Here is a 27,648-nt window from a genome sequence, read left to right as displayed (position 1 = left end):
GTAAACAGACAAACATAATTGTTTGTTTTTGGGTGAACTATCCCTTTAAGTGTAATGTTGAAAGCTCAATGCGCATCAGCAGATTGTTTGCCAAATCTCACATTATCCAGAGTCTGGTCACTTTGAACTATTCTATTGACTTCCAATTTTACTCATTCTATTTTGTGAGACTGAAAATACAAGTAATTTTCTCATATTGCTATTAGAAAGTATAAGTTTGGTGAACTCTGCCCTTGAATTAATGTCATGTGAAGATGTGGACCTCTAAACTGAATTAAAATAACACCAGCTTTATAGCTGCTGGTCTGTAGACACTGCAACAATCAATATGATGTCACACTGTGCTTTTATAATCTACTCCACTTTCCCCTGAATGCTGCGCGCAGCTTTAAAGTTTGTTCTTTTAATTCAGTTTAGAGGTCACACCTTTGTGTATCAATCTTCTCTTGGTCACACATTTTCACATAATATGAATACAAGGTCAGAGTTCACCAAAACCGAAATTAGGAATGCAACAAAATGACTGTTGTCTCCCATATTGTTATAAATGAAAGTCACTCAAGTGAAAAGTGTAGTGTGAGCTTTTACCACCGAGTAAAAGTGGCTATCCCCATGCGTGGTAAACGATTGATTAAATGGCTACCAAGTTACTGCAGGTGATCATCAATGAGATTTGATTCAACAATTGCCAGTGTTCTTGCTTAGCATGTGATGTCTAAAAGGGGTTAGTTCACCAAAAATGAAAATGGTCTTATTTTTTTTTTTGCATTGTTTGTGCGAAACAAATAACGTAAATAAATCGGTACAAAATATTAGTCTTCAATGTGCGTTTACAAGAGCAGCGCTTTGCATGAGGTTAATCCACAGGAGTCAAATGGATACTTTTAATTGTCTTTGCTACTAATTTGGGCCTTGAAATCATAAGATGAACATAAGTCTTAAGCATTTGGAATGACATGAGGGTTAATATTTGATGACAGAATTGTTCTTTTTGGGTTATCTATCCCTCGAAACGTTCTGCATTGTGGTGCACAGCAGCACATCTGGTGGTTTTGTCTAGCTGCCCCTAATGTTGATTAGCCATTTATTTCGGATACTATAATATTTCACATGATTTACAATGGACAAACTGTTTGCTATTTTGTAAGCTGTGTTTTGAGCATGTGTCTCTTTTTTGTAGACTTGAGCGTCTGTGGTGTGAGATTTGGTCAGCTGTCTCTTGTAAATACTATGAATCCTGCATACAGTGGAAGAAGAGAGAGTGCTTGATCTGTCAGATGAACTGCACCACTTTTGTGTGCACTGTGCCATTCTTCCACGGCTAAAATGTGACCTAAAGTGCTTCATGGGTAACTGAAACAACCATCCCATCAGAACAGAGGGAAATCTTTCACCAGAACAGCTTTGGCACATTGGACCATTGCAGGCACCAGTGGCTTAGGCCAGATTTAGAGGTATACTTTAAGCATTTATGCAAAGTGAGGATTCCACGTCCAAAAATTCTAATTATGTCTTCATTTCCTTTATCTTAAAGGGTTAGTTCACCCCCGCTGAACTCAAAACAAAGCTTTGAACTGTTATGAATCAGTGTATAGATTTATGATTTGGATCGCCAATGTCCCGTGATTTCAGCAGTTTGACACGCTCTCTGAATCATGAATCAATACGCTGATTCATAACGGTTTGAAGCTTTGTTTTGAAATTGACATTGGTGTCAATGGAGGCCTTTCTGAGCTATCGGATTTCAACAAAAATATCTTTGTGTTCTGATGAACTGAGGTCTAACGGCTGTCGAATGACATTAGGGTAAGTCATTGATTACAGAATTGTAATTTTTGGGTGAACTAACCCTTTAAAGGGGGAGACACTACAGGTGATTAGGGAATTATTATTTTTTTAAATTAGAAGATAAACTGGAGGAGTTTCACAGTGATGTTTCTGGCATAAACATTAGAATTCTTTTTACAGGTTTTGTGTAGATGAATGTTTTAATATTCAAGTGAGGCCTTATATACATACATTTCCAAAAACAAAATCTTGGAAATTGGAAAGGACCAGGTTTAAAATTGTGTGGTTTTTGGCTGTAGATTCCCAGGCAAACTTTTGCAATTGGTTATTTCTATAAAGGAAATGGCCATATTTAGGTTACACTGTGTATCAGAGCTCTACAATGATACCAGACATGATGTTTCTGTGAATGGAGACTGCACAGGAGCTCGCTAACTTGTGATTTCCGATAGAAATCTAAAGGTGTGTGGTTAGTTGACAAAATATAATGAAATAACCACCTTTAATGTGTAATGTTGACATTCATTTTGACATAAACTCTTATTTACTAAATGTTGTTATTCAAAGCATGTTTACTCAACATCTGATTTGTGTCAATACAACACACGTGATGCTTGAAGCACCTTGAAGAAAAATAGTAAATAAAGTGGTGAGTTATATTTTTTGCACACAGCATTCACATGGTTTATAACTTGAAGTCAAACCACTGGAATCACATGGAGTACTTTTAATGTGTTTACTACCTTTCAGTGCTGTCAATGGAGGGACAGAGATCTCAGATTTCATCAAAGACCTTCATCTGAGCTCCAGAGATGAACGGAAGTCTTAAAGGTTTGGCATGACAAACAAAAACTGTAATAGATATTTTTTTCTTTTCCATCTTTTTGCATCATCATCATGAAGTTACTCATATAGTAACAGTAGTAATACTATATCATTTAGGTCAGCCTTATCTTTTGAGAGGTCAAAGCTGTTAGCATTGTAAGAAAATGTTGACAACGACACAGAGGACACGATGTGGTGGTGCAAGAGATCCAATGTCCTTTCTCAGTCCAAACACTTGCTGGTCTACGTGGATTGATTAATCCCTTGACATCACCATTGAATGACCACAGGAGCTCTTTCCCCAGACACTTGATGTCATCCAAAGATTGCGCTCTATTTAACATTTGACTTGTGAAAGTCATACAAGTTTGAAAGATGAGAGAAGTTCGTCCACAGCTTAACACTTCCTTTGAAACCATTTCCCATCATAAAGGCATCTCTGACTGCTGCACTTCCCCTCTCATTGGCCCTCATTTATCAAAGGTGCATACACCAAATTCAGCGTACACCCAAACCCACGGTGACTTTGAGATTTATCAATATGGACTTTGGCGTACGGCACGCTCAAATCCTACGCCAGCTCAGGAGGTGGTGTACGCACGTTTGAGTTAGAGCGAAAGTGCGCAGAAAAACAATTCCTAACACCACAAAACGCACTGACAAAGATATGCTATATTATGACCCACTGTAAAAAACAACAACAACAACGTAATTATAAACTTCAGTGTTTATTTTTGTGCAGCGTAGACTTCAATGTTTAATTTGTGTGACTATAGGCTACCAAAGCATTTGAGGCCTGTATTCCTCCAGTTGCGAGCCTGTGCGGCAGCTGCGCACGGACTGGGACTGAATAATTCAGACTGACAAAATAATAATTACATTCTTCTTCTTTTAAATATTAATAAAATAAATAATAACAACATTCTTCTTCCAAATAACAAGCGTCATTAATAATAAAAATCATAATATAATAAAAAGAATCTTACAAATTGTCATGCAATTATTAATGTGAATGAATGGAGGCTACTCCACATCACATCATCATATCGTACACCCCAATAGTGCCTTGATACGAAATTAAATGCTAATTGTTTCAAAACATGTGCTGTAAAATAATGCACTGTGAGGTAAGCCTAATTTATCATCCAAACAGCTTTAAACTGCTGGAATGCGCTCCTCAACCTCCACACAATTAAGAGTACTCATAATTTGGGTCCATATTTGTTTTTGTAGGTGCCTTTAATCCCACTCTTTAAACTCCCAAATAAAACAATTTCGCTTTTTTCCACTTCCCTGGTAATTGTCTCGATGGGCGCGCCTCAATCATCTCACTAGTTCAGTAGTCAGGACACTGATCAGGGAGTCAGCCCAGTGACTTATGCCCTAATCAGTGCCCTGACTAGTGGACTAGTAAGATGATTGAGGCGCGCCCGATCTCCACGTTGGAGAAGTTTCACTTCTTTGCCGTCTTCCGTGTTTCCATGACGTAAAATGAGGGCGTGGGGGAGGCGGAGACTTGAATATATAGGGGTGTGTTATTCTAATGACGATCGGTTTCAGCCGCGGCATTTATCAAGGGGAGGTATTGCGTACAGCTGAATTGCAGAGGTGCGCACAGCTTTATAAATCAGGCGGTGAGAGGAGTGTAAGCATAATCTTACGCCAACATATACGCCCGTTTCTACGCAAGATTGATAAATGAGGGCCATTGTGTTCAAATGCATCCACAGGGTTGTTCATGCCAATGCTTCAAGAGTATCGAGAGTAGCATTCTAACAAGATTTGAGTTCATTTGTGCAACATGGTGCTTGCCTGTAAAAGAAAGCACTGTCAGTTTTATGATTTCTTTAAATTCATTCAAATCTGACAGATGTGCAGTGGGAAATGTAAAGGTTTGGGTGAATGCACTGATGATAGGATAACAAAATGTGGAGCTTGGCAATCGCTGCACATGCATGTGATCCAACTCAACCATTATTTTAAAGGCATGTCTCCCGGACAGAAGCAGGTGCCTATGTGCTGGACCAGTCAGCCACTGCATCACCCGTGGGACAGAGTGCCTCCTCATCCAGAGTATCCCATCTAGGGCAGAAGAATTTACAATGTGTTGAAGACATTTAATAACTGCACTATATATGATACAATAATCATTTAAGACACCGGATTTGAAAGTTACCATTTTTGTTTGTAACTAACTGCTGCTTTAGAAAACTGCAAGTTTACAGACAAGGTTAACATTAGTATAAACTGTGATAAAGGTGAACATTAGTCGTTTTGTTCCACTCAATGAAAGGTACTGTATATTACACTGCTGTCACTTTAATACACAGATCTAATATACACACAGGATTTCAGTACTTGCTGCATACGTGCACAGACATTATTATGATTATGTCTGTGAATGCCATGTATGCAGCAAGTACAGAAATATTTCACAATGATGAACTGCAACATCACGTGAGCATGTACATGATGGAGAAAAAAAACATTACCCAAACCAATGCATCATGTTTTAGTTGAGTGTGCATGAGCTGTTATGGCATTTAAAGAGACGCAGAATTAGCATGGTCAACATGGTATGATAAATGATCTGTTAGGAATTTTGAGCTGGGACAACTAAGAATTATACAACATCTTGTAAATCACCATTTCCACAATAATGTTATTTAAATATTAACTTTTTTTTTTTGTAAGTTGATACATTTTACCTGAACACCAAATCAGCATATTAGTTATTTTTGAAGGATCATGTGGCTGAAGACTGACAATGATTTGTGATCAATCCATTTTCAGGCCTATTTTGTAAGTAAATGTCTGATGAAATACTGTTTTAGTGGACTTCTATAACAAACATCACATCTGCATTCATTAACATCTGAAGTAAATACAAACTTACCTTCATGCTCCATTAAAAAATCCTGGAAGTGCTTCAGGATTGTCACCTCTTTGGAATGTTTCAAATTGTGACAAGATGTGTCACAATAGGGGTCCTGAAAACCATCCCAGGAAGACAGGCAACCATTATATAAACAGCATGCAGGATACAAAGAAAAAAATAAGTTAAGAAGAATTTGTATTGTAACATCTTTTACAACAGGAATGCCAATAGAACTAGTAGGTTTTTAAAATCACCTAATCATCATCACCACCTTGCACAACAAAGAGGCAGGGGCACACTTCTTTCTTCTCCATCATGTCAATTAACTTGTAAAGCTGTGAACCTTCACAGAGCCGCGGAAGCATGAGAGTTCTTTGAGCAGCAGCATGCATCACAATTGCTCTTTACAGAAATAGAACAAACTAATTTCAGTTGGTGTTAATGTCTAATCGATTGTATTCTTTTAGGAAAGCCAATTCATTGGGTAAAACCTTCTTCTAGTCTCCTTGATATTAGACCCTGTGTAGTTAGTTCCCTCATCATAAATGTCATCCTTGGTAACATTTTCAAGGGTGTCACACAACAGAAAATCAAACACCAGCTCTGTAGAAATGTTTGAGCTGGGCCACCCTGTGCAAGGCTAACAGCAAAACCCTCACCAGCAGCTCAAAAATGACAATGCTAAAGAAACCTAAAATGATTTTCTTTTATTCCTACTATGGATGTCAATGGTGTCCCACAACAACTTGAGGGTGAGTAAATGGCAGAAATACATTTTCTGGACGAGCTATCCCTTGGCATGACAAAGGAGTGTGAACATCTGACAACTTCCATTCTTAGCCGACCAATTCCTTTGATGAGAAACACTCACCGAAACAGGTCATTGTCAACATCATTCACTGAGTATTTTGCCCTCCTCGTCTCTATGCCACCAATCAATTCTATAGACATGGGTGTGGTGAGGGGGGCGTGGTTTAGTGAGGTCTTTGACGGGAGAGAGACCCTGCGTCCCAATTCGCATACTATCCATACTGAATAGTAAGTTCAAAAATAGAATTAGTATGTCGCAGTATGCTAAAAAGAGTATTCTAAAGGCTTGGGCGGTAATATGGTAGGCTACCGCGGAATCTAAAAATAGCAACGGTATCTGTTTCAATTCCACCATTTAAAAAAAAAACGATGCACTTATATAGGAGATAATAATATAATTAAATATAATTTATTTAATGCCTAAAAATGCGTAGGCTATGCATGGTTGTCGTGAGAGCGTGGAGGAGAGAGGAAAATGAGTGACCTGGCCTCAAAAAAGAACAACTTCTGCAGTTTGGCAGTATTTCGGGTTTCAACCGAACAAGAAGAGAGGTGGTAAATACAGACGAGGCAATTTGCAAATTGTGCAACAAAAAGATGACCATTTTTTTTAATACAGTAAATGCAGGCTTGATGCACATAAGGGACTAAAAATATATGCATGCACATTTGGCCACATGGAATAATAGCTATATAAATTGACTTATTTATGCATTCATTCGTTTATTTAGGCCAATTAACTCATTCATTCGTTAAACAAACAAATTAATAAATAGGCCTAAAAAAAATAAAAAGCTTTTTTGCTGAAAAAAAAAGAAAAGCCGATGCGATGACAGGTCCCATCGGCACCGTAGAGGACCGAGTCGGAGCTGAAATAACCTACTGTTTGGAGCAATTTACTCGTCTCAAGAAAACGAGGACCCATCTCTATGGAAAAAGGCTGCCGGGTGTTTTCCCCAGATATCGCGAGTGGCACGAAAGCACAAGCACACCATCGGAGCGGGGTTTTCAGGACCACAGTTGTCAGTCCACAACGTGCCCTGTTAAAGCCAGACAACGTAAACATGTTGGTTTTTCTAGCAAAAAATATTGACTAGATTTGATGCCACGTGCCATTCGTTCCTATTCGCACGGTGTTTATTTTTATTTAGGCCTATTTAACCGATTCAGGTATTTTATTTGGTTTTCATTAAAAACAATGTTGGAAATAAGACTGGAAAAAAATATTTTTTATTTAGGACTATTGATCTACGATCAACTTGCTTACAAAGCTTTTGGGAAACGCAGCCCTGGACGTTTATGTTAATTTAATTCTGCTTGGCTGTTTGTTTCTCACTTTTTTTATAAACTTGTATTTGTTGCTAATAAAAGTTCATATTTTTGTAGATGTTATTTTATCATTTCATTGTTATTGTTTGGTATTCGGTTTCTGAATGGTTTAGGCACAAGCCAACAGTTTGTTGACGCCGTCTGAGCCTTAATTACGTCAGATTTTTTAAATTATTCACAATACCGCGTATACCGAGGTAAAATAGGGAGGAGGTTTGATGGTATTAAAATTTGGATACCACACAAGCCTATTGGCTATTAACTTTTAACTGCATCAAGACTAACATGGCAAATCAACATGCGATACATTTCTCTCCGATACGGTAGGAAATTAAACTGAATGGAGGATTTAAACTGTAACAAATCTGAAAATGGGTGCGTTTACATGCGCACCAGTAAGCTGATAACTCCAAAAAAAATCAGCTTATTGAAATAACCAGTTTTTCCCATTTACATGCAAACCAGTAAACGGACAAAACAAGTAAACCGCGTTTACATGACTTTATTTATAAACCGGGTTATTCCTTGTAGTGACGTCAAAAATAATAACGTCTGTATATCTGACTGAGTTTTTCAAATGTTACTTCAGTTGTAATGTTAAATACAGGTCCTTCTCAAAAAATTAGCATATTGTGATAAAGTTCATTATTTTCCATAATGTAATGATAAAAATTAAACTTTCATATATTTTAGATTCATTGCACACCAACTGAAATATTTCAGGTCTTTTATTGTTTTAATACTGATGATTTTGGCATACAGCTCATGAAAACCCCAAATTCTCAAAAATAATCTCAAAAAATTTGCATTTCATGAAAAGGTTCTCTAAACGAGCTATTAACCTAATCATCTGAATCAAGTAATTAACTCTAAACACCTGCAAAAGATTCCTGAGGCTTTTAAAAACTCCCAGCCTAGTTCATTACTCAAAACCGCAATCATGGGTAAGACTGCCGACCCGACCCTGTCCAGAAGGCCATCATTGACACCCTCAAGCAAGAGGGTAAGACACAGAAAGAAATTTCTGAACGAATAGGCTGTTCCCAGAGTGCTGTATCAAGGCACCTCAGTGGGAAGTCTGTGGGAAGGAAAAAGTGTGGCTAAAAACGCTGCACAATGAGAAGAGGTGACCGGACCCTGAGGAAGATTGTGGAGAAGGACCGATTCCAGACCTTGGGGGACCTGCGGAAACAGTGGACTAAGTCTGGAGTAGAAATATCCAGAGCCACCGTGCACAGGCGTGTGCAGGAAATGGGCTACAGGTGCCGCATTCCCCAGGTCAAGACACTTTTGGGCTACAGAGAAGCAGCACTGGACTGTTGCTCAGTAGTACAAAGTACTTTTTTCGGATGAAAGCAAATTTTGCATGTCATTCGCAAATCAAGGTGCCAGAGTGTGGAGGAAGACTGGGGAGAAGGAGATGCCAAAATGCCTGAAGTCCAGTGTCAAGTACCCACAGTCAGTGAGGGTCTGGGGTGCCATGTCAGCTGCTGGTGTTGGTCCACTGTGTTTTATCAAGGGCAGGGTCAATGCAGCTAGCTATCAGGAGATTTTGGAGCACTTCATGCTTCCATCTGCTGAAAAGCTTTATGGAGATGAAGATTTGGTTTTTCAGCACGACCTAGCACCTGCTCACAGTGCCAAAACCACTGGTAAATGCTTTACTGACCATGGTATTACTGTGCTCAATTGGCCTGCCAACTCTCCTGACCTGAACCCCATAGAGAATCTGTGGGATATTGTGAAGAGAAAGTTGAGAGACGCAAGACCCAACACTCTGGATGAGCTTAAGGCCGCTATCAAAGCATCCTGTGCCTCCATAACACCTCAGCAGTGCCACAGGCTGATCGCCTCCATGCCACGCCGCATTGAAGCAGTCATTTCTGCAAAAGGATTCCTGACCAAGTATTGAGTGCATAACTGAACATAATTATTTGAAGGTTGACTTTTTTTGTATTAAAAACACTTTTCTTTTGGCCCTTTGGTCGGTTGAAATATGCTAATTTTTTGAGATAGGAATTTTGGGTTTTTATGAGCTGTATGCCAAAATCATCAGTATTAAAACAATAAAAGACCTGGAATATTTCAGTTGGTGTGCAATGAATCTAAAATATATGAAAGTTTAATTTTTATCATTACATTACGGAAAATAATGAACTTTCTCACAATATGCTAATTTTTTTAGAAGGACCTGTAAAGCGTGCTCAGTGTCAGCGGGAGATTTACGGCTCATATTATCCCTTATGCAGTTATGCAGCGTTTTGACTGAACCTCTTCTAGGCTACTTCTGCTGCATGAGAAAAGAGAACACCTCTACAATTTTCTGGGTCTTAAACGAGTTTGCGTTTTTGTGATATATGTCCTTATTTCATGCAAAACGCTAGCTCGCTCTGTCTGGATGCATTTAAATCTGCTCTAAGTTTGCGTTTTTGTCACCTATCACACGTGCACTCCAATAAGCAGACAGAAAGCAGGTTAATGCGTTTACATGCAGCGCGAAATCGAGGTAAAACGAAGAAAACTACTGTTTTATGCTTATGCCGTTTATGACATTGCTCCGATAAAAGAAAACGGGCTACCGCGTTTACATGACCATGTTCTTTGTCGGCTTATTGGGCATAATCGGCTTAAGAATGTGCATGTAAACGCACCCAATGATTGACAGGGCAGTTAAACGGTGATTGGATGCATGTAACTAAGCGACAGAGTCCGTTAAAGATGACGAAGTAGTAGGTCTCAAAGCCTGCATACTTTTCTGCTACACACTCAAAAGTATCTTTCTTTACAAAAAGAGTACATACTTTTAGGTCGTAGTCATAGACTGTAAAAAAATATGGACGTAGTGTCCGTGACGTCACCCATAGGATTCCGATAAGCCGTTCTGAAGCTTAAAGTAGGGGCGAGCTGGGCGTTGCCATCTTGTGAGCGAGTCATCGCGTGTCACTCCCGGATAACAGAAAATGGGCAAAAAGGCGGGATGTGCGCGGAGCTGAGGTGACGCAATAACTATAGACGGCGGATAAATGGCCATCCACTTGTAACCACTCCCTTAATTATGCAGAACCTTAAAGCTTTATATAACGTAAACGAATGAGTTATAAAAAAATTCACCCCCCTCAGAGTTGTCATGAAGATCAAAATTAGCCTTATAAGCCAAAACCACAATTTGTACCAGACTATAAACATGTTTTTTTCTGCTTTAAAGTTGAGAATTTTAACATGGGGCTCAATGAGATTCTGCTCCCTTCTGGAGCCTGTCCCTAGTGGCCAGTTGAGGAATTGCAGTTTACATTACTTCCGTATTGGCTTCAAGAGAGATCACGGGAGGTTGCCGCTTGGTCGTAGTATAAGTAGACGAATTGGGACGCTGCATGAGAGTCAGAGTGAAGTGCAAATGATTAACACCTGTCTCTTGTTTCAGTAATTGGCGTGGAGAGGTTAAAAGCCAGGCAGGAAATGAGGACCAGAGAAAGTGAAGATGGTTGCACACATGCTGGGAACCCGAACAGGAGAAGGAAGTGCAGAGAGAAACTGCCAAAGTGAAACCATTGAGATTAATGAGAGCTGAAGTTTATTTTGCATTAAAGAGAATAAATACCTGTTTTCAATTTTCCAGCCAGCTGACCCCTTGTCTTCTTTTTTCTTACCTATTCATGAACATTGTTACAAGGGGGAATAAAAAAAGGATAATCTAACCAGAAAAAAATTAATTAACCAGATATCCAAAGTATGCATAAAAAATTAAGAACGAAACTAATTCTGACCTTTCGCAAACTGCCTGTGTCAAATCAAGCTTCTCCTAAGAATGTAATCTTTAAAGTGTTAACTGGGGAGCTTAACATTTTTTTCGCTCTAAGTAAAAAGACTTTTACTTAGTCTCAGAACACTGTTGCATTCTAAAAATGATCTCTTCGTTTTGTGGCACCATTGTATCAGGGCTTTTTGTTTGAAGGAACACTGGACTGGGAAGATACCTGGTACCTGAAAATATACTATTTTTTGATGAGTAAAAATATTATTTCAGTGCTTTATATGTAGTGCAACATATCCTGGACATTTTAGCTCCAATCCTAATCAAACACACCTGAACAAGCTAACCAATGTCTCATATTTACTAGAAGGCTGCAGTGGGGTTGGTTAGTTAGACTCTTTTGAAGTGTCGACAATACATTTTGGTCCAAAAATAACAAAAACTACGACTTTATTCAGCATTGTCTTCTCTTCCGTGTTCCTCAAATAAAGAATCAAACGGTCATGATTCGGCAAACTGCTAGCCTAGAAATCTAGACGCACCCTAGCGGCAGCAAATTTAATTTGCCCGCAAGTGTCGTCTAGGAACTTTCAATACACGTCTGAGCTGTATTCCTCAGAATCTGGACGGCCCAATCACATCGTGTATAGAGTCAGCGAGCGGGGCCATAATGACGACGGCAGAGTTGCGTTTGCGTGCTTGTAGTAAACACAGAAAATGGCGAACGGCGGCGGTCTTTCGAATCAGCTTTGACCGCGATTCTGGAAGACTTGGAGTTAAGCTTTTCTCTGAGAAAAGAACAAAGAACGGCACTGAAGTCATTCTTAAAAAGGGAAGATGTGTTCGGAGTTTAGCCGACCGGATACGGCGAATGTTTAATCTATCAGCGAGCTCTGTTTCACCTTCGCTGCTCTGGTTGGTGTAGCTCTATCCTATCGCGTGCAGAGGGAGTTTGAAAGACAACCGTTTATCCCACCCCTCACATTCTGTGATTCACGCCACAGCCTCGCTCATTGAATCAAGTGCTGAAGTAACTTACCGTTAGTTGGCAACTAGAAGCAGCGATGACAGACGCAGAGACACAAAGATAACGGTGTTAAGTTAAGTTTCTGACAGCATTTTGTGTTTTCTGTCATTAATCCCTCAACAAAACTTAAAGGAAGCCTTGTCTCAATCATGATTTGCATGAAATGCATTTTGCTATCGTACGTTATTGCGCTCTCACTCAGTGAACATCTGTGCTCACCTGCACTCGTGAATGCGGTGATGGACAGCTGTCCTCATTCTACTGGTGTTTGGATGTGATTTTTTTAAACTCACTTTCATTAATTAATTTATTAAAAGTAACTCCATTTTGTAAGATCATTTTCATCTAAGTAATTTCAAACATCACGAGGCAGACGACATTATGATCAAATAGTAGAGTTATTAACACGCTCCACAGCACCACCCAGTGGATTTAGTTATAACTGCAATATTTAGAGGGATTTATAATGGATTCACTGCATTTATGGCCAGTGAAGCAATATAGTAAAATTGTAATATTTTTATTTGTCGAATATTAAATACAGATCGAATATATTCGTGCTCACCCCTATTTATGGAAGCTGAAGTTTAGCGATATAAAATTTGCAATGCAATATGCAAAATGGCAATGCCATAGCCCATGTAAAATGGCAATGCATTTCAGTATTTAAATTTACATTTTCCATATCATGTGTGCAACATTTGGAACAAAATGATAATTCAAATGGAATAATATAATTTACCTTTGCTATTTCCTACACTAGTTTTAACATATAATTTAAATATAAATTGTATATTGTAATACTTTATAAAAGTATCAAAATTAAAATGTATTACAGAAATAATTAGATGTGTTTAACATGTTCAAGCAAAAATTGTAGCAAAATGATCATTTAAATGTTATTTTTCTAAATTGCATTTAAACTCCCATTTAAGATACTTGCGATTGCATTTTGATTATATATCCCGCAATGAATGTAGCAAAATTCAATGTGGAATTGAAAATGCAATCTGAAAATGCAAAACTCCATCTCGCCTAGGGCAACCAAAGAGCTGTCATAAAGAGAGGAAACAATACAACCATACTGATATAGCAAACAATAATCATAGGCAGCTTGTCTAAGATTATTTGAGAGTAAAATAATCTCTGTTGTAAACCACAGTTCACTTCAGCGCAACCGTGCTCATGTTAAGGTGCCACCAACCTCTGGGCTGAAGGCCTCAAAAGCCTGCTACCAACACCAATAAACAACACTAACCATTCTCTCTCTCTCACACTCACACTCACAAATTAAATAAATATTTTTTTATTTGTACGAATGTGTGTCATTTTCCATATCAGACCCCCGTACCCAGCCAAACCCAGGTGAGGAACAACATTGGGGTGAGTCATTAATGAAAGAAACTTCATTTTTGGGTGAACTAACCCTTTAAGCCAATCAGATAAGGGTCATATTGTTCTGACCGATTATAGCACATTCTCACTCCAAACAATCACCTATTGGCCAGTGCCACTAGTTCCAACACTGAACCTTATTCATTTCAGTGTAGGCTATCTCAAGCACACTCTCTGGGAAATTAATTAAATTATGACTGCATATTTTGAGATTTTATGGCATTATTGGCCTCAGGTATATTGATAGAAAATGCATTTATATTCATTCAAGGAATAACGCATCTAGCACCTAAATATAAAGAGTTGAATAAATTGGTTGACCTGTTTTTTTTAAACACTATTTAAAACTTCTTTCTTAAATAAATTTCTAAATATCTTTTATATTCACCTGTTGTGCATGCGTCGAGTATCAAAATAACATTAGGACGTTAACAAAATTAAAAGAGAAGAGATAAATTAAAATAGAAGAAATAAACAAATAAATTACCACTATAGCCAGTAGTGGTAATTTATGTTTATTTGATCAAATCACTATTATACCATTAAAATATCTATTTTTGTTACTTTATTTGTACTGGAATGTTAAATTCATAGGCTAATTGTATGGAATATTAAAAAGTCTAATGAAAAACGTACTCGGTTACTTTCGTAACCTCGGTTCCCTGAGAGAGAGGAACGAGTATTACGTATGGGAAAAACTCCTTTTCTCGAGAATGTGAAGCAAAACTTTTAATAAAGGTATCTATGTAAAGCGCAGTGAGCTGCACGGCCATAGCCCAGCGCGAGGAGCGCTCTGATTGGCCGGGCTGCGGCAACTGCAGGAACCTATGGTGAGGCGGCTGAGAGGAACGAACCAATGGGGGGCGTTCCAGAAGCCCGCCGAAAAAGGTGCTTATATTTGCATACAGGAGGCTATATAAGACCCTAATTCGCCATAGGTATCAGGTTTTAAGATCGACTGAAGCGATACCTGAGAAGCATAAACACGGCACGGAACGTAATACTCGTTCCTCTCTCTCAGGGAACCGAGGTTACGAAAGTAACCGAGTACGTTCCCTTTCGAGAGAGGTTCCTCGTATTACGTATGGGAACACAATGTAAAGCGCCGTGTGTGCTGACTGACCCAGTATACCCAAAGCACATGTTATAAACCCCCGAGACACCGACAGAGGCGGCTTATAAGGGGAATGAAGAACCGGAAGAGTCGGTTCGTTTGAACAGCTGATCGGACATAGTCGGATCTTTTGATGAATGAATAGTGCTTAAGGACTAATGTGTACAGGCCAAAATGTAAGGCAATCTGTTTGCCAGGGTCAAGATAGAGCCTAGATGGAGAGAAGCCCTGCTTGTAGAGCTGGAACCTCCAACTTGTAGAATCTGATAAAAGTGGACGGAGAGGCCCAGCCTGCCGCCGCACAGATATCTTCCAAAGAAATGTCACACGACCAAGCCCAAGATGAAGCCATGCCTCTAGAGGAGTGGGCTTAAATGCCTGTAGGACAGGTTAGGTCCTGGACCTATATGCTAGTGGGACTGCATCCACTATCCAGTGTGAGAGACTGTTTCATGACAGCACAAACTTTAGTGCGGCCACCGAAGCAATGAAGAGCTGATCCGACTGCCTGAAGGGGGCGGAGCGCTCTAGATACAATCTCAATGCTCTGACTGGGCAGAATAGGTTTGCGTCTTATTCTCTCTGAGACGCGGGTTAAGCAGTACAAAGACCTGCATACTGAAGGGGTTGATAGCACTTTCAGCATAAAACCATGCCTCGGTTTGAGCACAACCTTGAAGTTGCTGGACCCAAACTCAAGACAGGAAGGGCTCACGGAGAGTGCAGGTAAGCCACCCACTCGGTTAACCGAGGCCACAGCCAGCAGAAAAACGGTTTTGAGTGATATGTGCTTCAAGCTCGTGTTCTGAAGTGGTTAGGAGGGGGAACCCTTCACGGCCTCCAAAACCATGGCGAGGTCCCAAATAGGGACCGAGGTAGGGGCAAGGCGGGCTGAATCTCCTGGCCCCTTTAAGAAAACACACAATAAGATCACTTTTCCCTAGTGAATGTGCCGCGATCGGAGCGTGGCTAGCTGCTATGGCGGAGACACACACCCCGAGTATGGAGGGGGGACGACCCGCATCCATTAGCTCTTGGAGAAAGCGAGCGGTTCCGCCAGTTCGCATGAGTGTGCGTCGATGTTTCGCGTAGCACATTGGTTAGAAAACCACTGACCACTTCAAAGCAGAGCTGCCAGATAGCAGGGGCTCTAGCTTCCGAAATAGTGTTCATAACTTGTCAGAGAGGTTCCCGGATACCGTTGATGGGCCATACGTGGAGGGCCCACAGCTCGGGATTGGGATGCCAGACCTTCCCTTTCATTGGCAGAATAGGCATGGGGCTGTGTCTGACAGCTGAAACAGTATGGAGAACCATGTGCGGTTCTTCCAAAGTGGGGCTATTAAAAAGCACAGGCTGCAGCTGGATCGCGATCGGAGGGAACATATAGAGGGAGTCTGGGCCAACATGGGCCAGGGCATCCCTGCGTTTGCAGAAAAAATATTGGGCAGCGTGTGCTGTGCGAGCTGAATTGTTTGCGGGTAAAGGGACCATCCCCCTGGGGACATGGGTCCTCTGGATAACATGTCCGGACCCTGATTCAGAATACCTGGCACGTAAGCCGCCCTTAGGGAGCTCAGATTGTGCTCTGCCCATAAAAGGAGATGCTTAGCCATGCAGTGAACAGAGTCTGATCTCGGCTGCCCTAGCGATTTTATGTACATTATCAAGACGTGGTGGTTCTTATGCCGTAAGTCTTGAGTCTATGACAATGACTGTACTGATAAGCCTGCCCCTCGAAGGCGAATCTCAAGAATGGCCTGTAGTGGGGGTGGGGGGTTATCGTTACGTGAAGTATGCGTTTTTCAGATCTATTGAGAAAACCCAATCCCCGGGGCGAATGTGCGCGAGGATTTGTTTCACCGTCAGCACCTTGAAACGAGCGTGTCATAAGTGCTTTGTTCAGATGCCTGGAAAATGGGCCTGAGACCGCCACCCATTTTCGGCATGAGGAATTAGCGACAGTAAAAACCTGACTCGCTAGCGTCGGGTGTACTGTTTTCGCCGCTCTCTCCTTTAACAGTCTCAATGCCTCAGCGAGAAGCACGTGACTGACACTGCTTCTTACAGAGGGCTCGACCACGGCTTGAATCGCGGGCTCTGCGAGCAAAACTGTAGCGAGAACCTCGTTTTATATGTTCAACACCCAATATTATATACCAGGAATGGCCTGCCAGGCCTGGGCTCGTAAAGCCAGGGGTTGAATTAGATTCGGGGGCTGGCCGCTTAGTAATAGGGGCCTGTTAGCCGGGTTGCTTGTGCTGTAACACTGCTTGTAACACTGTGGGGATAGTGTTAGTTTTGGCGGTGCAGGCTTTGCAGTGGGCGCACGCCTCACATTTTTATTGTGTGTGCGAGAGTGAACTTTGTGAAAAGTGCTTGGGTGCAGGAGTGCAGACTGTAAAGTGGGCACATTTCCTACATAGAAAGCTCTTTTGTGTGTAGTGTAAACAATGTGCAGTGGCGCACAACCTACGTAGAATACCCACGGTGCAAACCAGTGAGCAAATCCACAGGTGTAAACGCACACAGCATTAGTGTGCAGACGAGCGTGTTTAACACAGGCTAGTTGACTGCAATATTTCATCTCCAGTCACTTAACTTAAGGGAACTGGGAGAATGTAAGGAAGTGCGGGTGGTATGTGAGCCATTCCACAATGCCGTTATGCTCTAGTCTAGACTGAAAGCGCGCATGCAGACAAGCGTGTTTGACCACAGGCTAGTTGACTGCAATAAGGCTAGTTGACTTTATATGGTGTAATCCGGCCGCGGCGGGATTTATTTGTGATTTTGTGAGGCTGAATTAACAGTGCTTATGTAGGGGTGCACACTGTGTCGTGGACACTTTGTCTACAGTGTAAAAACCTTTCCAGCCGCCTGAATAAAGGGGACTGGAAGTGATAGAGTGAAAAAAGGGCTTAGCTTGGCAGCCATTTTCCGACGCCCTTATGCTCTGACAGTGAGCGCGTGCTATGACGTAAGCCGCGCTCTAGTCAGCAACGCGCTGTGGAAGGGGCGCGCGCTATCATGACAAGGCAGCCATTACAACTTCCTTGGCAGTAAGCGCGCGCTGCAGCGACATTGTTCTTGACATACCCAACAGCCCGAGCTCGCTCGTCTAACTTACTCTAGTATTCTCTGTCCGCAGCGCTTCAGCACGGCGGCGGTAGAATGAGCACGGCGAGAGCTTCGGCTCGAGTTTGTTTATTCACTCTAGTATTCTCTGTCCGCGGCGATATCGCGACAGAACGAGAATTGGAAGCGTGAGGAAAAACTCTGTCCGCGGCGCTTCTAGCACGGCGAGAGCTTCGGCTCGAGTTTGTTTATTCACTCTAGTATTCTCTGTCCGCGGCGATAGAGCGACAGGACGAGAGAATTGGAAGCGTGAGGTAAAACTCTGTCCGCGGCGCTTCTAGCACGGCGAGAGCTTCGGCTCGAGTTAGTTAATTCACTCTAGTATTCTCTGTCCGCGGCGATAGAGCGACAGGACGAGAGAATTGGAAGCGTGGGGTAAAACTCTGTCCGCGGCGCTTCTAGCACGGCGAGAGCTTCGGCTCGAGTTTGTTTATTCACTCTAGTATTCTCTGTCCGCGGCGATAGAGCGACAGGACGAGAGAATTGGAAGCGTGAGGTAAAACTCTGTCCGCGGCGCTTCTAGCACGGCGAGAGCTTCGGCTCGAGTTTGTTTATTCACTGTAGTATTCTCTGTCCGCGGCGATAGAGCGACAGGACGAGAGAATTGGAAGCGTGAGGTAAAACTCTGTCCGCGGCGCTTCTAGCACGGCGAGAGCTTCGGCTCGAGTTTGTTTATTCACTCTAGTATTCTCTGTCCGCGGCGATAGAGCGACAGGACGAGAGAATTGGAAGCGTGAGGAAAAACTCTGTCCGCGGCGCTTCTAGCACGGCGAGAGCTTCGGCTCGAGTTTGTTTATTCACTCTAGTATTCTCTGTCCGCGGCGATATCGCGACTGAACTAGAGAAGAGGAAGACTGAGGAAAAACTCCGTCTGTCCGCGGCGCCTCCTCAGCGCGACGGTATAGTGACGAGAGCTTCGGCTCGAGTTCGCCTATTCACTCTAGTATTCTCTGTCCGCGGCTGTAGCGCGACGGAATGAGAGAAGAGTGGGAACAACTCTGTGGCAGCGGCGGAAGAAGAGCCGCGGCGGCGGCAGAGTGAAGAGAGCTTCGGCTTGAGTGTGCTCATGTCCTCTAACATTCTCTCTTTCCGCGGCGCTATTCAGCGCGACGGGACGAGAGCAGAGGGAGAGTGAGAAGAGCTCCGTCTTTCCGCGGCGCTTAACGACGCGGCGGAACGAGAGAGTCCTCGAGTAGAACAAGCCTGTAAGCTCTAGAAGTGGCGTTGCAGCGGCAACACACACACAAACACATATAACACTCAACATAGACACAGTTTAAAGGATATATAACGCCGGATGGCGTAGCTGGAACGGCAGAGAAGGCGGAGAGGGAGTCCGTCGTCCTCAGCTGCAGGTTCCGCTGGTGCCTTTTCAACGGCGGTGCTTCTTCCGGAGACCAGCGAAGGTATCGCTGAAGGAGATAAAATCTGACACCTATGGCGAATTAGGGTCTTATATAGCCTCCTGTATGCAAATATAAGCACCTTTTTCGGCGGGCTTCTGGAACGCCCCCCATTGGTTCGTTCCTCTCAGCCGCCTCACCATAGGTTCCTGCAGTTGCCGCAGCCCGGCCAATCAGAGTGCTCCTCGCGCTGGGCTATGGCCGTGCAGCTCACTGCGCTTTACATAGATACCTTTATTAAAAGTTTTGCTTCACATTCTCGAGAAAAGGAGTTTTTCCCATACGTAATACGAGGAACCTCTCTCGAAAGGGAACAAAAATATCGAGAAGGGTCTGACTGCAGAGCCACAGTTTTACCAAAGCAGTTCTGAACGCGCATGCTCATTGCGTCGTGAGAGTCTTATGTCTTCGAGATGCATGTTGCAGCACTGGAAGGGAATACAACTACAATTTTATTTATTTATTGTTATTACACTTGTTTGATTTTATAGTTATTAGTTAGTGATTAACTGTAGTGGTTTTGCAGAAATTGCTGCAAAAATACTGAAAATGCTGTCTATCCTGCTTAATATTTAAACAGATTGACAGTGTGCGGATTGTTTGAGAGCTCAATGGCTCTAGTCGGCACAACATTATCTGATTGGCTTGAGTAGACTGTGAGTGGAGTCTACTTTTTGTGTGAGTCTAGATGCTAGAAATGTTTCAAAATCCACGTGCTTTGCTGTGATCAAGGGGGTAATCTAGCACTCGGAAAGCGTTCCACCCATAGGGGCTGCCATTGCTAACCAAGCCATCACCTGCTGTTAGCATCCCATTGACTCCCATTCATTTTTGAGTCACTTTGACAGTGAATAACTTTACATCTGAGGCGTTTAAAGACTCTGTTTGTCCATTGTTTATTTCTAAAGAAACACAAAAATGCATAAAAGGCTCCATTACCTTGTATCTTACACTATCGCCCCGCAGAAGCTGTTTTTGTAAAAATAGGCTAACGATTGCGTCATAACCAACGCGACTCTGTCGCACAGTTGAGAAATTACCGTCTAGACAGGAGGAGATGCTCAGAAGCAATCTTTTACGGTCTATGAGACAGTCGGGGGGAAGTGGAAACAAAGTCTGATAAAGTCAAAGGAGAAGAATGGGGAGAAGCCGATAGTGAACCAAAAGCAACGGGAGAAAATATTTAAACAACGTGATTCAGATTTCACTTTCCACAACTACTAGAAGACCTACAGCTGTCAGACAGGAGGCTCACGTCACATCTACGTTGTCAAGCTCAGTCTGAGCCTATGCAGTTCGCTCAGCCATCAGGAAGTGAGTGCCTCTGATTGGCCTCATTTTCGGCCGTTGAAGTCAATGGGATAGCTCTGTCCATTTCTTGTACTGTCTATGGCTGTGATTTACAAATGTGCAAGAAGAGCACTAATGCAGAGGAAGCCATTAGCAAATGCACAGGAAGCAATTCACAAATTAATGCAACGCAGAGTTGTGTGTTTGTGACATAAAAATACATTTGTGGATTTTTTTTGTTATTTACAAATGTCATCGTATTTTTGTGAATCGTATTATTTTTTGTGACCGAAGTTGAGAGTTAATTTAAGTCCATCTTCTACCCAGAAGCTCATTGCTCATTGTTTGTAGCAGCTCACATAATGACTCGCTCACTCTACCGCTGTTGTCTGAGTGACCTGTCACTTTCAAACTATCTGTTCAAAAGAAATGTATTTCTCAAAATTTCAGCTTGTGATTCTTATTTAGTGGGGGTCATATTTAAGGATTCTTTTGAGAACCAGACACCTTGTACTTCCGGAGATTTAAGTAGGTTGCAGTTGAGTAAAAAGGATGAGGACTCTGCCTTGAGAGTGTTTCCAACACGCTACAAAGAAGTAGATGATCACAACAGACCATTGAATCAATCTTACCATTGTATCCTTCTCACACTAATACCTCATTATGTGTAAATCATTCATTTGTACCTGCTAAGAAATATTGTTTTAGTTTATTATCAATAATGAATATCAGCCCATTTGCAATCCTCTGCACACAAGTGGTTTCCGTAGTGTAGTGGTTATCACGTTCGCCTCACACGCGAAAGGTCCCCGGTTCGAAACCGGGCGGAAACAAATTTTTTCAATTTAATTGTTTTAAAGCATCTAAAATGGTTTAACCCAACATTTATTTGTATTTCCTCTCTTCACTGATATCCTTAATAGTACTTAGTACTATACCAATTGATTCTAATGAAATATTCTATGATTGAAAATATTATTATAAAATGAGCACCCAACACAATTGTCAACCATTTAAATCAGATGGTGAAATAAGGGGTATAGAAGGAAGAACAACAGCAGTCTAATTTTGAATCAAAAATACACATGCACTATAAAATAAGCAACAAGACTCAAGAAAATGTGCAAATATGCAACACCACTTACCAAGATGTAAATATAATTCATCAACAAAATATTCTATTAGATTGACAAATTATAGTTGATGATAGTTACTTTCTTGTGTTACATTTAGTTACTTTCTTGTGTTACATTTTGGTTAGTGTAGTTTATTGGCTTGTTACACAGTAAAATCTGTGAAGAAAAGCAACATTACCCACAACCCCTTGCACAGTGTTTCCGTAGTGTAGTGGTTATCACGTTCGCCTAACACGCGAAAGGTCCCCGGTTCGAAACCGGGCGGAAACAACTTTTTTTCCCCCTTTAAATGATTCGCCTTTAAAAAGTCCTGTTAAAGACAGGACAAAAAGTGACAAGAAAAACCCTGGGAAAAAACAACAACAACAACTGTTAAATATACAGACACATCAACACCTTATGCCCCTCCTACCCTATTCCTAACAAAGCAAAATTTAACAGTAACATAAACATCACGTTTTGTAATAATAAAATATGATTATATATACATAAAAATGATTATATATACATATTTAAAGGCACTAAACAAATTAAAAACATGCACATGCATTTTATAGTTGGGACTTCTATACAAACACTGGCAGACTTTTATTCTGAAATCACACCACAGCTGCAGAACAAGGAACTGAAATGACATTTTCATATACATTCTGAAGGCTTTACACTGCTGCATATTGTTCAAATATGCCTGGTTTTAACTACGGGAATGATCAGGTAAATTTCAGCTGCACTTGAATGACATGTGTGTGATTTAAAGCAAGCTCAGTATGCATGTTCTTTAGAGATTTCAGCTGCATCTCTGTATAAAGCTAATAAAACAGTCCCATTAATCCTATTATTAGTTAAATGTTTATTAAACGGATGTTTATTGTATAGAAATCTGCATTCTAGAGAGAAAATTTGAGCTAAGTGTGATGGTCATTAGCTTTGTATCGGCGGCTCTATTTTGAGGAAGTCATTCTGCCATTAATCTATTTTAAAGTTTTACGGCTAAAGAGTGTTTCAGTATTTTGTCATTCACGTTATACATTCACTTGTGAATAATCTGTAATATTATATTGATGACAGTCGTAAATACTGGTGGGCAAAACAGCTGAAGAGAAACAATGCGAAACTCAGCAGCATTAAAAACTGCGCAAACGTGCGCAGCTATGATACGCTAGAACACACGTCTTTGTTTGGTTCAAAGCCGCTGTTTACACACTGCACGGGTGGAATAGAGACTCGCTGATCTACAGAGCACAAACACACCGTCGGCGTTACGAACGCATGTTCTATAGATCATATCGAAAGCCGGCCTAATTTGACAGCACGAACCAGCCATTCCAGGAGGTTTTGAGGATTGAGTGGCGCATTAGAAATAGAGGTCTCCTCCAGGATATGATAACTGTAGCCACACTGAAATGAGTGTCAGAGATAAAGAGCTTAACATACATTTCAAACCCGGGCACGTTGAGCTTGTTCAGGTAAGACTGTTGGAACATTTCTAAGAAAGCTTCTTTATTGTATACAAGCCATCGTAACTTTATTTCGAATGAATGCCTTATCGTAAAGGGGGACCGTTCTGTGGTCATTTTCTTGTTTAATTAAAAAATAAATACAAATGATGTTATTGCTAACGACTGCTAGTTTCAGTTGTGGCAGAATGCAATTTTTTTGCATATTGTTTATAATTTGCCAACACTAGAATGCATGTGAGTGCCTGTCTGAGAAATTAGACATAAGACATGCTATTATGTTTTTTATTGCTATATTAAACCGCTGTGAGACACTGGTGTGTATTGTCACTGCATTTAAACCATCTTTTGGTTAATCTCATTAACCACTTAACACTAGATGGTGTCTAGATGCAAGTCTGATTTAAAGTTTAAGTATGTTTGAGCTTGAGAGCAGATATAAAACAATAACTTTCATCTGTACAAACAAATTCCACTTAAATCCAGTAAAATGTAATTTAAATGCATGTCTGACTAGAGCAAAAGGAAAAAAAAATATTTATGGCTATAACGTTTACATACCTACACAAATAGACTATAAACATTGAATGGAATGAGAACTTTCTACATCCAAAATCCAGCCCAGCTGTAGTTCAACTAAATGTCCTGAGGATGGCGCTAACAACGACTAAAGTTAACAGACAGACACCTGAGCAGCTTCAGCATCGCCAAAATTAGTGACAAAAGTCAAAATATGTATTAAAAAGGGTTCTGTCCTTTTACTTTAGATAGCTGTTTAATGAAGGTTAGAGGGGTGTGCTCCCGCACGAGGCTGAAAGCGATGCTAGTTTAACACAGTCACGCAGTCCACTTAACTCTAACTTAAAAGTTAACCAACACGACAGCTAATGTGATAAACTTCTCAGAAACGTAATATCTTACCTTTATTCGTTCGTTTCGCTGTTTTGATAGTGGTCAGACACGCTAAAAACCCAATTATTCATCGACGCTGGCTTTTCCTAGCATTCAGTTGTCATAATTAGACACGAGTCACGACGAATTGATCTCATCTGCCAATGATGTATTGGGGGCGTGTTCCGACTCTGTGACGTGAGGCTCTCATTGGTTTTAATTAGTGTCAATCGCATCTTGGACCTGCTATTAATTTTATTATTATTATTATTATTATTATTATTATTATTATTATTATTATTATTATTATTATTATTATTATTATTATTATTATTATTATTATACTGGGTCATATGATATGACCCAGTATTATAATAATAAAAAATAAAATAAAAACATTGCATAAACACAGTGATTTTGTATTATTATAAAATGGCATTTGTTGTCAGATAAACATCTTAAAACAAGCAGTTTTAAATACATTCTAAACCATAACCATCTTTAAGACCTTTTAACAACTGACTGGAAACATTTTAAATGTGTATTTCAGATGACACAATACATCCTGAAGATAGAAACAGGCACACGTCAAATACACAGCTCTGCTGCTATTAGGGTAAATTGAAACTATGAAACTATTTTGTCATTTAGGATGAGGTCTACACACCATACCGGCGTGTGCTTGTAACTGGTGCAACAGGGCTACTGGGCCGTGCTGTTTATAAAGAGTTCAAGAACAATGACTGGGATACTTTGGGATGTGGCTACAACCGTGCCCGGCCTTGTTTCCTGAAGTGTAATCTCTTAGATGAAGATGCAGTGCGAGGTGTCATTCAAGGCTTTCAGGTAACTTGCGCTCTATCACATTATTACCCTAACAAGTAAGATCCCCCACTGCTATTCTCTTACAACCAACACATTTTTTCATCCAGTACATGCTTGGTGTGTGAAAAGTGTTTTTCTCCATTTTGTGAATGTCAGCCTCATGTCATTGTGCACTGTGCTGCTGAGAGGAGGCCAGACGTGGTGGAGCGTCATACGGAAGCAGCCATGAACCTGAATGTGCATGCATGCACTACTCTGGCCAAAGAAGCAGGTCAGTAAAGGTAAACACATCTGTTAGATATGGTTAAAAATTCATTTTTTGTCATTAAAGTTCTCCATAATACCTTTCCATAGGTAGCATAGTCCTCATCTACATCAGCACAGATTACGTTTTTGATGGACGTAATCCTCCCTATGGAGAAAACGATGCCCCCAATCCTTTAAATTTGTATGGAAAGTCCAAGCTAGAGGGTGAGAGAGAGATTCTCAGACACTGCCCAGGTATGTTCTGTTTTTCAACCACATCTGAAAGGATCTGCTAGTTTTGTCTTCATTACAAAATAAAAATACAATTATGTTCGATTGATGCATAAGAGCCTTGCCACAATAATATTAGGAGAGCATAAAATGAATAAAACCATTCTCTGTTCTCTCTCTGTATTTGCTCTGAGCAGGTGCCGCTATACTGCGAGTGCCCATTCTGTTTGGAGAGGTGGAGAAGGTTGATGAGAGTGCAGTGACCATTTTGTGGGACCGTGTTCAGGAGGGAGCCGAGAGCTGCACCATAGATCATTGTCAGCAACGCTTCCCCACCTACACTAATGATGTGGCACGCGTCTGCCGGAACATGGCTGAGCGAGCCCTTCAGGTGAGCTCCTTTGGTGTATACTTTATAGAAGGGGTATCAGGTTCAGTGTAGGTCAAGTGCTGGATTGAACTAAGTCACTTTGGTGGAACCATGTAGAGAATGCAAGTTCTACCTGAGCTAATTAAGTCCAGAATCAACTTAACCACTCAATCATTTCAATTAATACGGCATGTTTCTATTGCCCCCAGGATCCGTCATTGCGGGGAATCTTCCATTACTCTGCCAAAGAGCAGATGACCAAATATGAGATTGCCTGTGCAATAGCAGATGCTTTCAACTTGTCTAGCAGTCATCTTATACCAGTGAGTAAAAAATACATCACCCCCTTACCCCCCCACCCCCCCCCCCAAAAAAATCACCACTTGAACTTATTTATTACAATTATGAGAACATTAATGAAGTGTTAGTGATGGGCATCATCTTTGCTGAGGTTCTGCATGTAATTTAATTCCAGTTTGAATAAGTGTTTTGTTTTTTATGATATTGAAATAACCAATGTGAAGTCTTTATTTTAAAATGTGTAAAAAGCAATAGACTAACTATAACTAAATGGCTCTTAGCTTGTTCTGTCTGTGTAGCCTACAAAAACATGATTTGCTGTTTCCCCCACACACATAATTTGTTTTAACGTATTCTATTAATCAACATTACCAATTATTATTAAAATGTCAAGAAAATAAACAACAGTAATGTTTATTGTAATAATATTGCAGCCCTACCCTATAATGAATTCCTGTTTTTTATTTTAAGATGTATTTACTTTATGTAGTCTGTTTAATACACTGAAAAGATATAACAGAAGCGGCATCTGACGTGCCATGTTTATTTACACAGACTATTTAATGCTGCTCAAAGGTGGAATACACATGTATTAAAAATGACATTTTCTTAATGTAAAGATTTTTTTGTTAATTAAATATAAATGTTATTTACCAGGGAACAAATATTGCCCATTAATAGAAAAGTTAATTTCTAATCCTGGTACAGTCTGTATATTCATTCCTTATTCCTCCTCATTGTTATATTATAGCTATATGTGGAATGTTCGTGTAAACATATTCCTTTATAGTAAAAAATTTCACTTCCCTACTTTTTGACTGCAGTCTTTGTGTTCAGGATGATCTGTTTAGTTATTTAATGTGATAATCTGTTTTGATCGTTAACGTGTGTGTGTGTGTGTGTGTGTGTGTGTGTGTGTGTGTGTGTGTGTGTGTGTGTGTGTGTGTGTGTGTGTAGATGACAGAGCAGCCGGCTGGAGCAGGGGCTCAGAGGCCTCAAAATGCCCAGTTAGAGTGCTCCCGCTTGGAGCTCCTCGGCCTGAGTGTGGAGTCCACCCCTTTCAAGACCGCCATAAGGGACAGCCTATGGCCCTTCCAGCATGACAAACGATGGAGGCAGACAGTCTTTCATTAAGGCAACGACTATATACCAAACAGGGCCACACTCTTGTTTAGCATTTAAATATTTCACTGAAGCATTAATCCTATTTGACAGTCCTGAATTAAAACAGTTCCTCGCTCTTTAAATCCAGCAGCTTTGTTTGATGTTGAAGAATGCATTTATTATAGCCTACAGGTATTTCACCTTTATGTGTTTTTGTGTGAATTGCACTTCAGATTATTGAGTCCTCAACTGTTCTTTGTGTTTTTTTCCTAAGTTGTATTAGTTTATGTAAATGACAAGTTGAAGACAAGAATGTTTAATAAAGGAAGAGATGATTTCCTCA

General features: G+C 40.7%; 1 protein-coding gene, 2 long non-coding RNA genes and 2 other non-coding genes across 7 annotated transcripts in view; 4 read left to right on the top strand and 1 right to left on the bottom strand.

The window, feature by feature from the left end:
* Positions 1-11,240, top strand: part of LOC137046564 (uncharacterized) — a 14,351-nt gene extending 3,111 nt beyond the window's left edge. Inside the window, exons 4-6 of one of the 2 annotated variants that reach the window (XR_010899000.1) lie at positions 1,181-2,437; positions 2,539-2,619; positions 11,052-11,240. This is a non-coding gene — a long non-coding RNA (uncharacterized lncRNA). Of the gene's footprint in view, positions 1-1,180; positions 2,438-2,538; positions 2,620-4,598; positions 4,694-11,051 lie in introns of those variants that run through there. The other variant, XR_010899001.1, reaches the window with a different exon arrangement.
* Positions 5,511-24,352, bottom strand: LOC137046565 (uncharacterized). Its single transcript, XR_010899002.1, has 3 exons — positions 24,260-24,352; positions 11,229-11,277; positions 5,511-5,603 (listed from the first exon to the last, which is right to left on the bottom strand). It is a non-coding gene; the product is annotated as an uncharacterized lncRNA (long non-coding RNA).
* trnav-cac (transfer RNA valine (anticodon CAC)) lies at positions 21,506-21,578 on the top strand. The gene has a single exon. It is a non-coding gene; the product is annotated as a tRNA-Val (tRNA).
* trnav-aac (transfer RNA valine (anticodon AAC)) lies at positions 22,079-22,151 on the top strand. Its single transcript has one exon. It is a non-coding gene; the product is annotated as a tRNA-Val (tRNA).
* Positions 22,475-27,648, top strand: mat2b (methionine adenosyltransferase 2 non-catalytic beta subunit methionine). 2 transcript variants are annotated; one of them, XM_067423829.1, is made up of 7 exons: positions 22,475-22,595; positions 24,881-25,075; positions 25,211-25,325; positions 25,409-25,555; positions 25,729-25,922; positions 26,111-26,224; positions 27,159-27,648. In XM_067423829.1, exons 1-7 carry the CDS (start codon positions 22,566-22,568, stop codon positions 27,333-27,335), a joined length of 972 nt encoding a protein of 323 aa, XP_067279930.1. In that variant the 5' UTR covers positions 22,475-22,565; the 3' UTR covers positions 27,336-27,648. The 2 variants fall into 2 exon arrangements, with proteins under 2 accessions (XP_067279930.1, XP_067279929.1); XM_067423828.1 differs by lacking the exon at positions 22,475-22,595 and adding an exon at positions 23,065-23,347.

Source organism: Pseudorasbora parva, chromosome 18 (genome assembly GCF_024679245.1).
Source record: "Pseudorasbora parva isolate DD20220531a chromosome 18, ASM2467924v1, whole genome shotgun sequence".
In the NCBI taxonomy this organism is placed as follows: Eukaryota; Metazoa; Chordata; class Actinopteri; order Cypriniformes; family Gobionidae; genus Pseudorasbora; species Pseudorasbora parva.
This window is presented reverse-complemented; position numbering and strand designations above follow the sequence as displayed.

Bases quoted from the DNA above. Each gene is read 5' to 3' on its own strand.
- mat2b (XM_067423828.1), top strand. From the start codon at position 23,285: ATGAGTGTCAGAGATAAAGAGCTTAACATACATTTCAAACCCGGGCAC. The intron at 23,348-24,880 runs GTAAGACTGTTG...TTTGTCATTTAG, and splicing joins GGCACGTTGAGCTTGTTCAG to GATGAGGTCTACACACCATA. The intron at 25,326-25,408 runs GTCAGTAAAGGT...ACCTTTCCATAG, and splicing joins TACTCTGGCCAAAGAAGCAG to GTAGCATAGTCCTCATCTAC.